Source organism: Arachis duranensis, chromosome 8 (genome assembly GCF_000817695.3).
Source record: "Arachis duranensis cultivar V14167 chromosome 8, aradu.V14167.gnm2.J7QH, whole genome shotgun sequence".
In the NCBI taxonomy this organism is placed as follows: Eukaryota; Viridiplantae; Streptophyta; class Magnoliopsida; order Fabales; family Fabaceae; genus Arachis; species Arachis duranensis.
In genome coordinates, this window is record NC_029779.3 from 4177110 (window position 1) to 4190997 (window position 13888).

Consider the following 13888-nt stretch of genomic DNA (forward strand, 5'->3'; position numbering starts at 1 on the left):
TATCTTTGACTTTTTAGTTAGTTTTCTAAGAATGTTTTATAAAAATAATTTAATTTTATAAATATTTTCTCTCATAATCTATAATATAAAGACAAAGTCGATATAATTTCAGTCGATTTTATATTTCCGTACGGGCATATAAGTAGCAAAATAGTGGAAAAACATGGCATGAACAAACAACAATATTTAATATTTAATCTTTAATCAATCAAGAGATAAGCATTCCCCTGATTCCCACCAACTCAGTAACCATTATACCACACTTTTTTTCCCTTACTTTGTCTTCTTTCATTATGCAAACTCATTGTATCTGTATACGACAACTGAAGCTTGATGTTATTATGAGAAATTAAGGAGCTCCAAATTCATCCATTTGAGGCATTATTGTGTATTTGGGTGGTATTTTCCAAGAAATAGCGGGTTGCATGTGGGTGTGGTGGTGGTAACACTTTAATTATTGAGAAAGCTGAGTTCATGTCTCTTTCCTTCAGTTTGCAACAGTCACGTGATTCCCATCCCTTCTTGTTGCTTCTCATTTTCAAGCTTCTACCAGTATTGGCAGATAGCGGATTGGCACCACAAGCCACAGTTTCAGGTAAGATAACATTTCCTCCTCTGATCTTCTAAATCCATCACTTACTATATTCCTTTCTTCCTTATTTATGCTTCATTTTCCATTCCTAACTTACTGTTATTGAGTTCCTTCTGCAACTTGAGTGTTTTACTTTGCTTCTATTATCTTTTCTGTTAGTTTAACACGTGAATCTCATTTGTTTTTTTTTTTTCACTAAAAAAAGATGTTAAGGGTGGTTTTGATTAGATTTCTGGTCCCCATCCTTGTCCCACTGTGAGAAAACATACACCTTAAGTTTTGGTTTATACTTGCAAATTTTTGTTGTGTATTTTTAATTGGAATTTGGATGGTCTGTTCAAGGTTTCCCTTTGTGTTCTGCTTTTCCTATATGAGATGGTAATAATGGTAGCTTTTTCCTTCAGAATCAGGTGCAATGGATTATTGTTATTCAAGGCAAAAACATTATTTCTTGGCATGAATTGATCTGTGTTTGGATGTGATGAATTTGTTTTTTATTCTTTGTCCGTTGTTGTTGTTCTTCCCCTTTTTGGGAGTATCTGCTGCTGCAAATGTCTCGTCCTCAAGACCTTCTGTCGCGAACATTGGGGCGATCTTCACCTTCAATTCCACAATTGGGAGAGTGGCTAAAATTGCCATGGAGCAAGCAGTGAAGGATGTCAATGCCAACACCAGCATCCTTCATGGAACAAAGCTTGTCCTCCAAATGCAAGATTCCAATTGTAGTGGTTTCATGGGCATGGTTCAATGTAATTTATTCTAATTCTAATTTCATTATATTTATGGAACTGCTTTCTTTCTTCATTTCTTGATTTGCCTAAATTGTTTACATTTACTGATGTAATTACTATACTGATTCCAGCTTTGCGGTTCATGGAGACTGATGTAGCTGCTATAATAGGTCCCCAATCTTCTGTTGTAGCTCACATCATATCCCATGTTGCAAATGAGCTTCGAGTTCCTCTGGTGTCGTTTGCCGCCACAGATCCTACTCTTACCTCCCTGCAGTTCCCATTCTTTGTGAGGACAACACAGAGTGATTTGTATCAAATGACTGCAGTTGCGGAGATCATAGACTATTATGGTTGGAAGGAGGTGATTGCCATCTATTTAGATGATGATTATGGACGAAATGGTGTTTCTGTGTTGGATGATCAGCTGGCTGCTCGGCGCTGCAAAATATCCTACAAGGCTGCAATCAAATCTGGATCAGTTGACCGGGGAGAGATCACGAATTTGCTTGTGCAAGTGGCTCTGATGCAATCTCGGATCATTGTTCTTCATACAAATCCTGATTCTGGATTTATGGTCTTCAATGTGGCGCATTATCTTGGGATGACAACCAATGGCTTTGTCTGGATAGCCACGGATTGGCTGTCATCTGTCTTGGATTCTACTTCTCTACCTTCAGAAACAATGGATATTCTTCAAGGAGTACTTGTTTTGCGCCAACATACACCCGATTCTGATAGAAAGAAATCATTTATCTCTACATGGAACAAGTTAACTGGTGGCTCTTTGGGGCTACATTCCTATGGTCTCTATGCTTATGATTCTGTCTTTCTGTTAGCGCACGCTCTCGATGCATTCTTTAGTCAGGGTGGGATTGTTTCGTGTACCAACTACACTAGTTTGCGCGATGATAAGCCTGGTGGTCTTAACCTTGATGCTATGAGCATTTTTGACAATGGAACACTTCTGCTGAAGAACATAGAGCAGAGTGATTTTCTTGGATTAACAGGTCATGTGAAATTTGCATCAGACAGATGCCTTGTTCGTCCTGCATATGATGTTATCAATGTGGTTGGAACTGGCATTCATCGGCTAGGTTACTGGTCGAACTATTCTGGTCTCTCAATTGTGCCTCCAGAGACATTGTATGCTAAGCCGGCTAATAAATCAAGTGCAAACCAGCACCTTCATAGTGTCATATGGCCTGGAGATACATTATCAAAACCCCGTGGATGGGTTTTCCCAAATAATGGAAGGCAATTGAGAATTGGTGTGCCTGTTCGAGTTGGTTTCCGCGAATTTGTTTCGCCGGTGCAGGGAACTGATATGTTTAAAGGTTTCTCTATTGATGTATTCACTGCAGCTGTGAACTTGTTACCATATGCTGTTCCATACCACTTTGTCCCATTTGGAAGTGGCCGCGAGAATCCAAGCTACACACAACTTGTCAATTTAATTGCCACAGGTGTAAGTACTGCATCACAAATCTGATCCTCTAAACTTTTATTTAGCTACACAGCTAACTCAATGTTATTGGAACAGTACTTTGATGGTGCTGTTGGTGACATTGCCATCATCACGAATCGGACAAAGATTGTAGATTTCACACAGCCATATGCTGCATCTGGACTAGTTGTGGTGGCCCCTTTTAAGAAAATCAATTCTGGAGGATGGTCTTTCCTTCGGCCATTCACACCACTTATGTGGACTGTGACTGCTTGTTTCTTCTTTTTCGTTGGAATAGTTGTATGGATTCTGGAACACAGGATCAATGATGAGTTCAGAGGCCCACCAAAACAACAATTCATAACAATTTTATGGTTGGTTATTTCATTCACTGTCTTACTTTGCTTTCTCAGTAGAATAACACCTAATAATGAAACAACTATTCCTCAAGTTGAACTCATACTATTTTCTTGATTCTTGCAGGTTTAGCCTTTCAACTCTCTTCTTTTCCCATAGTAAGTGATACTCTTAACTTCATTTAGTTTTGTTTAACAAGAGCGCATTATGACAACTTCATTTATATGCAGGAGAGAATACCATGAGCACTCTCGGCAGATTGGTGGTTCTGATCTGGCTGTTTGTAGTGTTGATCATAAACTCCAGCTACACTGCAAGTTTAACATCCATACTCACTGTGCAGCAGCTATCTTCCCCTATCAGTGGAATAGATAGCTTAAAGAATAGTAATGAACACATAGGATTCCAAGTGGGTTCATTCGCGGAGCACTATTTGGTTGAGGACATCGGGATATCCGAAAATAGACTCGTTCGCCTAGGATCTCCAGAAGCATATGCTAAGGCACTCCAACTTGGTTCTAAGAATGGAGGTGTTGGTGCCATTGTTGATGAAAGACCATACATTGAAATCTTCTTATCAACACAATGCACATTCAAAATTGTAGGCCAGGAGTTCACCCGAAGTGGCTGGGGTTTTGTAAGTATACATAATTACATACATACATACCCTTATAAATGAGAATCATTTTGTTTTGATCATGTTTGCATATGATTCTAAAGCATCTGTAGTTAGCTTGTGTTTCAACTAACCAATTCTATCATGAAACTAATTCTGTTAGGCATTCCCTCGCGACTCCCCATTAGCCGTGGATTTGTCAACTGCTATTCTACAACTTTCGGAGACAGGGGATCTGCAGCGGATTCATGATAAGTGGATGACAAGAAGCAGCTGTAGTTTAGATAATGCCGAGATTGATTCGGATAGGCTTCAGTTGAAAAGCTTCTGGGGACTGTTCCTCCTTTGTGGCTTGGCTTGCTTCATAGCTCTTGTCATACATTTTGTGCAAATTATGGTGCGGATGTGGCATGCACCTCCTCCTGAAGCTGCATCTAATGGTAGCTCCATTTCTGGTCGTTTTCAAAGGTTTCTGTCACTGATTGATGAGAAGGAAGAGTCACCAAGGAGTGAGAGAAGAAAGAGGAATGGAGATGAAGGATCTGCTGCTGATCATCAACTTGATGGGAGGCACACAAAGAGGATACAGTTTGATTTAACACCCAACTCAAACAGATAATTGTAAGAAGATAACCCTTTTGATTTTGCTGCTTTATCATTATTCATTATTTATTGCTCTAGCCCTTGTGCTATGTTATTGTTCTACAAATCACAAATTTCATATCATTGCAAATGTTTATACCCACAATTTCATATCCTTCAATACAGGGTTGAAACAAATCAGGTGTCATGGATGGTGGAATGGAAAATGAGTGTGTTAGTCTTTGTTTTGCTTTTTTGTGAAACACATCACAAAAGAACATTTTGACGCACAATACATTCCGCTGTACAGATTAGATTTAATTTGCACATTATTATTATTATTATTGAACAACTTTCTCCTAATAGAATCAAAGAACACTAAATGGATAAAAATACAAAGAACGAGGGGAAAAGAAAAGAACAACTCAGTTAAAGGTATATTTCCTAACCTGATTTGTCTTTGTCCTTTTTGTTTTTATTTTCAATATTTTCTACTTTTAAAATTTTGTGATAATTTTATTGTTTTTATTAATTTGTTTTTCTTCACAAAAATCTGAAAAGATAAAACAAAACAAAAAATAAAAATACAAACCAAACCAAACGTTCTTTGATTTTCTATTTCTTATTTTTCGATGAACCAAAAGGTGGCTATTTGGCCAAGTTTAAAGGCAAAATTATAGTTTTTTAAGAGTTGTAACACATAATTGGTAAATCAAACTAAAGATATCTCTTAATAAACACAAAGAATTACAATTATATATGGAAAAAATAATTATTTTTAATCATGAAAAATTTTGACACCGTCGAAACTGACTATGAAAAATTGAAACTAAAATTATATCCATATAAAATGAGTTCTGTTCGACAAAAATAACTAAATATTAAAATTTTATTAATAATTTCATAAATACTACTCTACTTTCCTCTTCCTTCCTCATCTTCCTTCCATAACCACCACCACCTCCGCTGCAAAATATACCATCTCACTATCTCACAGATATACTCCTCTATTCCCAGAAAATATCGCAACGAAGTTCACCTCACCACAATGACACTACTTTGTTCTACGACTAAACTCCTTTCACTCTCTCTTTCTCTTTCTCTCGCAGAGAGCGAAACGACACTATTTTTCTAGAAGAAGACATGGACGAAGACGATGAGGAGTCCCAAGAGGACGAAGAAAGGAAGACATCGATGAAAATGATGTTTTGCCAGACGGCAAAGAAAACGAGTCTTTTCCGTCTACCTCATCCACTGCCCTTACCGTAACCATCCATGTTCCCTCCTTCGTCATCTCCAACGGCAAAAAGGCTCCAATTTCAACTGCCACCGCCAACGCGGCCACAACAAGTTTGAGGAAATTGAATTTTTGTAGAGGAATTTATAAACGTTTAAAGTTTGGGGTCTAAAACTGAAATTTCTGCAACTTAAATTTTCTGGATTCTCATATACATGCGTACGCAGACCCATGCCTCATACGCGGATGGTGGCCTCTGTCCCTCACTCCTACGTACGCAAAATGGGTCCAATTTTTGTGTATGCATACGTGAACGTATTGTATGCATATGCGGACGTACATTTTTCAACGTATGCGTACGCACGATAGGGGTGTGCGTACACACAACCCCTGTTTTTTTAAAAATGTATTTTTTTGATGCTTTTAAGGTTCCTTAACTTTCCAAACTTCCATAACTTTTCCTTAATTACTCTTAATAAATTATTTTATAAAAATAAAGAGTTCAAATTAATAATAAATCATAACTTATTCATAATAAAAGGTACTTAAATTAAACTGCACAAGTCTTTTTTATTTTTCAATTATTGAAATTATGAAAAATATTTAATTATAATAAAATTATATAAAAATCTTAATTGATTTAAAATCAATTTACCTTATAATCAATTCAATTACTTTTATTAAAATAGTTTCTAATAATAAACAAATTAAATTAATAAAATAAATTATAATTTTATTCATAACAGGATTTTAAAAAACTAGGGATATTACACAAGAAGTAAGTGTCACAGAGAGTAGAAGAGAATAAAACGAAACTGCTCATAGCAAAGCAGAAACAAAAAAGATATAAAAAAGGAAAAAGGATGAGTGTTGGTATTTGATGAGTTAGATGGAGTGAAAAGTAAAAGGTAAAATAGAATAAATGCTATTTAATTTAAGATAATATTGCATTTAAACTTAAGTTAAAGTTGCATTTATTACTGGAGAGAGAATTTAAAAGTGGGCTGACGCAAAATAAGAAAAATGATAACCGCCCAAAAGAAACTAAAGAAAACTATTTAATGTCCTTAAAGGGCAGAGTCCCAAATTGAAGAATAAACTAAATTCATAAATTCGAATACCCGTGACAAAAGGGTCCAAAAATCCGAGTTGAGGACACTATTCTGAACAAATAATAACGCAATAAAATTAAAAGTAAATGAGAATTCGAGGTTACGATAATCCATTAGACGCACCACAGTAGCGTAGCAAATCCTGAAACTGTCAAATCCAAACGTTAAAGATGTAATTAAAAAACACTAAATACTAAAAAACAATACTATCCGAAGAGGCCTAGATAAAAAGGAAAGAGACTCGGCAAATAAAGACACTAATAATCCATATCCTCTAAAAACATTAGTGACTTTAATATGATTCATGTCTTAAAGATTACCCACTCAATTTGATTCTGAACACACCAAAATCAAAATCTCCAACCTTCACACTCCTTCAGTTTGTAAACTCACTTTCGATATAAACTACTGCATTATTATACTCTCATTTTCATTTTAAAATTAAAAAAAATTATATTAGATAACCAATAATTTTTTAAAACAACAAATCTTAAAATGGGTCTACTTTAAATAAATATACTATACTTCAAATTATTCACTTAATTTTTAATATTAAAATAATTATCTAAACATCTAATAAATTAAATATTCAATATATTTATTATTCACATAGTTTAATATAGTTTAATATTTTAATTGTCTACAAAACATTTTTCAATTAAAAAACGTCCTAAAAACCCAAATTGAAGCCTTTTGTTCTCTTTTACTTTTCTAATGTCCCGAAGAAGTTCACGTGCCTATCTTCGTTAGGTGTGTCCAAATAAATGGATCGTGCTATGATGGAGGCAAATTTTCGTCAGACACAAAGGACGAAATAATGAAAACTTTTACAGTGCCAACTGCCAACAGCGAACGAAGAAAAATTGGTTACTTTTTCAACTTAGAAAGTAATCATAAATCATAATGATAAAAAATAAATACAAGCAGTAGCTGTCAACCACTACTACAAGACAATAAATTAATAACAGTAGTAACATATAGCAAGGCAGAGCGCTCCTCCTCGTCCTCCTCGGTGTGTTTTTCCATAGTCCTTACTGTTGAGGATACCGGCACTCACCATAACCTTAACAAAAACAATGAATTAATTAGGACTAATCAAGAAGATGCATGAACTAATAAGCTAAATCAGTAGAGGAGCTTACTAGGGTCGCTGAAGGTAACAAGGCCAGTGCCCTTGAAGTCGCAATTCCAGTAGTTTCTACCATGCATCTGGTAATAAGCATTCATAGCAAAGGAGGCGTGAGCAAGAAGCTTGTTTGGCTGAAAGCAGTTACCACCTTCATAAACCTCTCTACAATAAACACCGCCGGGCCCACAGCAAAAGTCCAAAACGCTCTGAAGAACTTTATCATCCGCATGAGGCTTCGCAACACACCAAACCGAAGGACCCCTGACACCACCACCACCACTTAAACCATTTTTCTCGCTGAACCCAAACGACGTCGTTCCGCTGCAAAACTCACAACTCAAATCAACCTCATACACTTTAGATCCATCCCCGTTGAAAATCCCGAAGTTTCTGTCACTCTCGTCACCTTCCTTCTTGTTCTCGTTGAACAGTGCGAACACGAAGATCTCGATTCGGTCCTTAGGCTTCATCGGTGTTCCTTTGTTACTCTGCGCGCGTTCTATCAACCTCGTGTTGTAGATCTTCGCGTTCTGAGGAGTAGCAGCGTTGTCACCCTTCGAAGGCCAACCTGACTCTGAAACCGTTATTTCCAAGCTTCTGTTTCCAAACCCTAGAGCATCAATGGCGGATCTCACAGCATCCATCTGCGCGTCCAGCATGTTGCTGTAGACGTAGCCTTTTGGATCGTGAACCCCGGAAGCGTTACCGAGAAGAGCGTAGTCGAGGTTCACGGAGGTAGGGTTGTCTCTGTAAGCGAAGTAAGGGTAAGCGTTGATCATGAAGGGAGCACCGGTATCGGCTAAGAAGGTAACAATGTCGGTCATTACTGGAACGAGGTTCATGGCGAAGGTGGCGGAGGAAGGAGGGAAGGAAGAAGCGAGAACCGCCATGCTGTGCGGCGTTGTCACCTTAATTTTGCGGTCGAGGCCGTGGGAGGCGAGTACGGAGTGGAGATTCTGCATGGCTTTGAACAATGCGTTGGCGTCGAGGTGGTCGTCGTTGTTGTCAACGGTGGTGGTGAGGTACTCGTTGCCGACGGCGATGGCGACGACGGAGGTGGCGGGCAGGAAGGGGAGGATGCGGGTGGAGAGCCAAGAGTGTGCAGCGGAGATGTCAGAGCTGATGTTGGCTACGCGGGAGTTCTCGAGGGAGACAATGAGGTCAATGGCGGTGTTGGAGAAAGCTTGGAGGATTTCAGGGTTAGAGTCATAGATCTTAACCTTGTCGATGAGTGTTGACTGAAGAAGCTGTGCTACTTTCTTTGGTGATGGAAGGTTGTTACCCAGCGTGCCATAGTTGATGCCCACTCCCGTAACTGAAACTGGAACCATGAGCAGCGTCAAAAGCAGCAACACCACTGGCTCTATTGAAAGTGGAGGGTGGTAGCTGCCCATGGCCAAGTGGTCAATAATGCTGAGGTTTTCTTGGAAGATGACACTTGACAGTATCTCTAATTCTCTATTCTCTATTCTCTATCTATCCATATATAAATAGACCCACTTACCACATAACAAAGAGACCATATAAAAAATAATTTCTGCATTTATTAATGCTTAGTACTATTATTAACTCCCAAGGCGATAGATACGATACGGTACTGTAGTTGTATCGAGTTAAATTTTATTCATTTAGAATAAAGAGCGTGATTTAAGTAAGTAGGGGTATGTATGTAGTAGTGGGAAGAGAAATTCAAGAAGAGAGGCCAGGGGCAGAGATGGGGGACCCCAAGTCAAGTCAAAAAGAAAATAATGGTGTCGGGGTATAGGGTAACGCGAGACGAGTGAGGTATTAGATATTGGACTTTTGATTTGTGGGTGCTTCTTACTATGCACATTTCCAACAGATTCTTCTTCATCCTCCACGCTTCAACATTTTTAAATTACTTTTATGATTTCCACTGTTTTTTCCCCACCTACTACTCATGTTTGTCGTGTAACGGGATGGAATCAAACAAATCAAATTTCCCTCGTTGCATTCTCATTTGAAAGAGGGAAGGTTTTATCCTATTCATTTTACAAAGGAGAGGATATCATGCGTGCTATGCCATGTGTTTTTAACCTTTTTCTTTCGGACCTTGTCCGGTTCGGGCTGGATTGACCCGAAACCGAACCCGCAAAACCCAACCTAACCCGAGACTAATCTACTCTCTGTCCATTGTTTGGTTTGAAACTTCATCTTCTTCCCTTGTTCAGCCGCTTGAAGATCCTCCTCGACATGTTCCCACGGTGACCTTCCGATCAAGCCCATGTTATCCGTTGTAGAAGGTAGCTGGGATGCAGAGCCTTGATCCTCCTCCCATTGTTGTGATGCCGCCGATGACGCCGCTGAGCAGGCGAAGTTTCCACCGTTGGTGACTCCTAAGGTTGCTGTGATACCACGCCTCAGCCCCATGGTCTCTGCGAAGGTCCTTGGATGTGCCCCTTCCTCTCTACTGTTTGTTCTGATTCCTAATGGTTCGACTCCTTGCATTGTGAAGTTGCTTCCAAGGACAGAGTTATTAGTGTCAAGTTGAAGGTTGGGATTGTTGTTTTGGCCGTGTTCTCCGGCTTCCACTTGATCTCTCGCGCCGAGCCTGCATATGCCGTTGTATTCCACTGATACATTTGGGGGTCTCCTTCTCTTGGCATGTTCCTATTTCAGTTTATCTCCAATTTTCCTTCTGCCTCCATCGCAGCCGCCATGTGTGCCAGGTTGTTTCCTTCCCTTGGAACCCAAGTGAGTCCGCAGTCCTCTATATCCTCCATCCAGTCCAACACATCTGTCAGAATTGGTTCGGCTTCTCCCCCTATGAATTTTTATTTCAAAGCTTGAATAGTAAGAAGGTTGTCTGATCCAATCCAAGGTTTCTGGCTAAAATAATTCCGTTTCTGACTGCAGTTGCTTCTGCTGTTAGGACCGAGCTTGCTGCAATTTTTCCCGGGTGACAATGAGGAGTTTTCCTTTACAGGTTTTGTTTGGTCAAAACATTTTGGGCCTTTTATGTTTTACCTGATGCATTCAATTTCAAAGGCCTGAAGGCTACATTGGCCAAATACCATTAAATATTTTATACCAACCAAAAAGAATTAAACACAGATGTATCTTTAATCTCAATCACACCTTTTAGCTAGGTCATTTTCGAAAATTCAATCCAAAAGCACCGCACAGCTGTGTATTGTACTATTCATTTTTTACCTTAAACGGAGCTGCACAAGCCATTGAAATTCCAGTTGGAACTAAACAAGTTTAATCAATTCGAAGAATAATAAATCATATATCACCAATACAATATATCATCATGGTATTATGCATTATTGTTGCGCAAAAAAAAAAAAGGCATTATTCAACAGCAAATAGCATACACATTTAAATTTTAGAAGACATGCCCCAGACATGATCCTCACCTATTGTCGTCTGAACACTTTGTTCTTGTTCTCCCTCATATCAATTAAATTAACACAAATTCAAAATAAATGATTTGGTGGCAGCGATAATAACCAAAGCTGCTATTCTATTCAAAGACTTTGCATTCTTCATCAGCTGGGTTTGTCTCACAAAACTCTTCCAATGGGTCTCCACCTCCCTTTGCAGCAGCTACTCCGGGCCACTTGTTTGCCACCAAATGTGCCAAATCCACAACCCTTTGGCTGCAATCACCCCGTATTTTAACTATCAATAATCTGATCCTTTGTAACAACAATATTCACCCTCTGTTCTAAAATATATATATCACTGATAATTCAATGTACGAAATTTCTATAGTTGCCGATTTTAATTATATATGATCATTTCTATAGTACATGCTAATTCAATGTACTACTACATGTGCATGTTGTATCTCAAGGATTCATTAAGTGAGAAAGCCAAAACAAAAGTAGCTGCTATATGTGGAGAGTGGCCTAACCTGTAACCCCATTCATTGTCATACCAAGCAACAACCTTAACCATATCATCTCCCATGACCATAGTGAGTGAAGAGTCAATAGTAGAAGAAACATCGGTGCAGCGGAAGTCCACGGACACAAGAGGAACATCACACACGTCCAATACACCCTTCAACGGCCCCTCAGCTGCCTTTCTGAAAGCTGCATTGACTTCTTCAGCCGTAACACCCTTCTTCTCAACATTGATAACAAGGTCAACTACCGAGACATTAGGAGTAGGCACTCGCAGCGCAATTCCATTGAGCTTTCCCTTCAGTTTTGGCAGCACTAAGGACACAGCCTTGGCTGCTCCGGTGCTTGTAGGAACAATGTTCAATGCTGCAGCTCTTGCTCTTCTTAAATCCCTGTGTGAAGCATCCAAAAGCCTCTGCACAAGCACAATTCACTTGAACAAATTGGTAAAACAGCACCCAAGAGTAAACACTAGACTAGTTAAAGAGATAAAACAAGAGCACTGATTTTGTACCTGGTCTCCTGTGTAGGAGTGTGTAGTTGTCATGGTTCCTTTCACAATGCCTGGAAAATATAGACCAAATCAAAGTAACTCTCTAAGCTCTCAAACATTAAGTAACATCATCATGTGTCCGACGTTTCGGCTTACCAAATTCTTCATCCAAGATCTTCACAAATGGAGCAAGACAATTTGTGGTGCAAGAAGCATTACTAAATTGAAGAAAAAAAAAAGAAAGAATTCAAAATTAACCACTTAGCTTTACTAATGATAATTAATCATTTATTTTTACTTAGTAAAAAGAGTGTTAACGTTTCAAGGACCTTATAATGTTGGCAACATCATGGCCATAGTCTTGTTCGTTGACTCCGAGGACGTAGGTTGGAATATCAGCACCCTTAGCAGGAGCAGTGATGATGACTTTCTTGGCACCGGCTTGGATGTGTTTTCCAGCACCAGGCCCATCCACAAACACTCCAGTTCCCTGAATATCATCGAATCAAATCAAATCGAATCAAATCAAAGGAAGCAGAGAATCCAAAAGGTCAAGACTTACCTCAATAACAATGTCAATTCCAAGCTCAGCCCAAGGAAGTTTAAGAGGATCCCTGTTTGAGACAACCTTAATGGGCTTACCATCCACGGAAATGGTTTGGTCATCCACTATTTTCACATCTGCTTTGAAAGTTCCCAGCATAGAATCATATTTAAGCAAGTGTGAGGCCTGCTTATGCAAATTAAATCACCATATGTTACTAACCTACGTACTAATTACTGTCATTCATTTCATCTGAAAATGGCATTGTAATGTGAATACTTACATTCTTGACACCACCGCTGTCATTCACAACAACCACATCAAGGGGTGAGTCCTTGCGACCGTGCCAGCATCGCAAGAAGTTTCTACCGATGCGTCCAAAGCCATTGATAGCTACCTTCAACTTGGCCACTGTCTCTCCCCTCACAGGCCTTGATCCCGTCGTCTACTTAAAACTCACAATATTTAAAAAAAAAAAAAAAACGGAAAGAAAAAAAATTGCTTAAATAAAAAGCTCAAATGGTTGATTAAGAAATGAACCTTGGGAGTGAGTTGAGAAGCCACAACATCAAAGAAGGAAGAATCTCTAGCATTAACGGCATGGGTAACACATGAACTTGATTTCAGCCCCGAGAACTCCATCACCTCAAGCCTCTGCTCATAATGAATCAAAGTGATGAATAAGAATAATAATTAAGATCGAAGTACTTAATTATGCCACAGAATTTGGAAAGAGATGATGAGATAGTAGTAACCTTGGAGGAGCATTGGGTTGGAAAAGAGTGAGAGGACTTGCATGGAAGCCTTGTGTTAGTGGGGATCTTCGTGGAAGCTAGAGCTGCGTAAGTAGCCATGGCTGCAACCAATGCAATGCAACTACTTCTTGTTCTTCTTGTCAAGCTGGGTATATAATATGAAAAATAAATAATTATGTTGCGTTTGGTCCTCTAGTTTATTCTTTTACAGCTTTCTTTTGTTTGAAGTTATTGTGTCAAAATAAAAATATGGTTGACGTTGATGGTGAGTAAACGGGAATGAGTGGTGAATAAGTTACCAAAAATCTGTAGGATAGGATAAGATCATGATTGGACAACATTTTTCTCCTTTTTCTTTTTTTATTTTTCCAGTAATTAGACTTTCATATTTTCAGCCACATGTAGCATATTCCTCACC

At 38.7% G+C, this 13888-nt stretch overlaps 3 protein-coding genes across 5 annotated transcripts; 1 reads left to right on the top strand and 2 right to left on the bottom strand.

The window, feature by feature from the left end:
• Positions 1–232: 232 nt before the first annotated feature.
• Positions 233–5667, top strand: LOC107460213 (glutamate receptor 3.3). Of its 3 annotated transcripts, none has more exons than XM_052252717.1 (8): positions 233–595; positions 997–1341; positions 1455–2791; positions 2867–3144; positions 3254–3285; positions 3358–3764; positions 3907–4364; positions 5435–5667. In XM_052252717.1, the coding sequence occupies exons 2-7, from the start codon at positions 1074–1076 to the stop codon at positions 4360–4362; spliced, it is 2778 nt and encodes a 925-aa protein (XP_052108677.1). In that variant the 5' UTR covers positions 233–595; positions 997–1073; the 3' UTR covers positions 4363–4364; positions 5435–5667. The 3 variants fall into 3 exon arrangements, with proteins under 3 accessions (XP_052108677.1, XP_020984196.1, XP_015934034.1); XM_021128537.2 differs by lacking the exon at positions 5435–5667 and adding an exon at positions 4512–4632; XM_016078548.3 differs by lacking the exon at positions 5435–5667 and having other exon boundaries at positions 234–595; positions 3907–4500.
• Positions 5668–7529: 1862 nt separating this feature from the next.
• LOC107460214 (glucan endo-1,3-beta-glucosidase 12) lies at positions 7530–9275 on the bottom strand. The gene is made up of 2 exons (XM_016078550.3): positions 7817–9275; positions 7530–7737 (listed from the first exon to the last, which is right to left on the bottom strand). Exons 1-2 carry the CDS (start codon positions 9195–9197, stop codon positions 7706–7708), a joined length of 1413 nt encoding a protein of 470 aa, XP_015934036.1. The 5' UTR covers positions 9198–9275; the 3' UTR covers positions 7530–7705.
• A 1782-nt stretch (positions 9276–11057) lies between these two features.
• LOC107460215 (glyceraldehyde-3-phosphate dehydrogenase B, chloroplastic) lies at positions 11058–13665 on the bottom strand. Its single transcript, XM_016078551.3, has 9 exons — positions 13471–13665; positions 13256–13369; positions 12999–13160; positions 12734–12901; positions 12501–12661; positions 12328–12389; positions 12193–12242; positions 11687–12093; positions 11058–11429 (listed from the first exon to the last, which is right to left on the bottom strand). Exons 1-9 carry the CDS (start codon positions 13567–13569, stop codon positions 11294–11296), a joined length of 1359 nt encoding a protein of 452 aa, XP_015934037.1. The 5' UTR covers positions 13570–13665; the 3' UTR covers positions 11058–11293.
• Between the last annotated feature and the right edge of the window lie 223 nt (positions 13666–13888).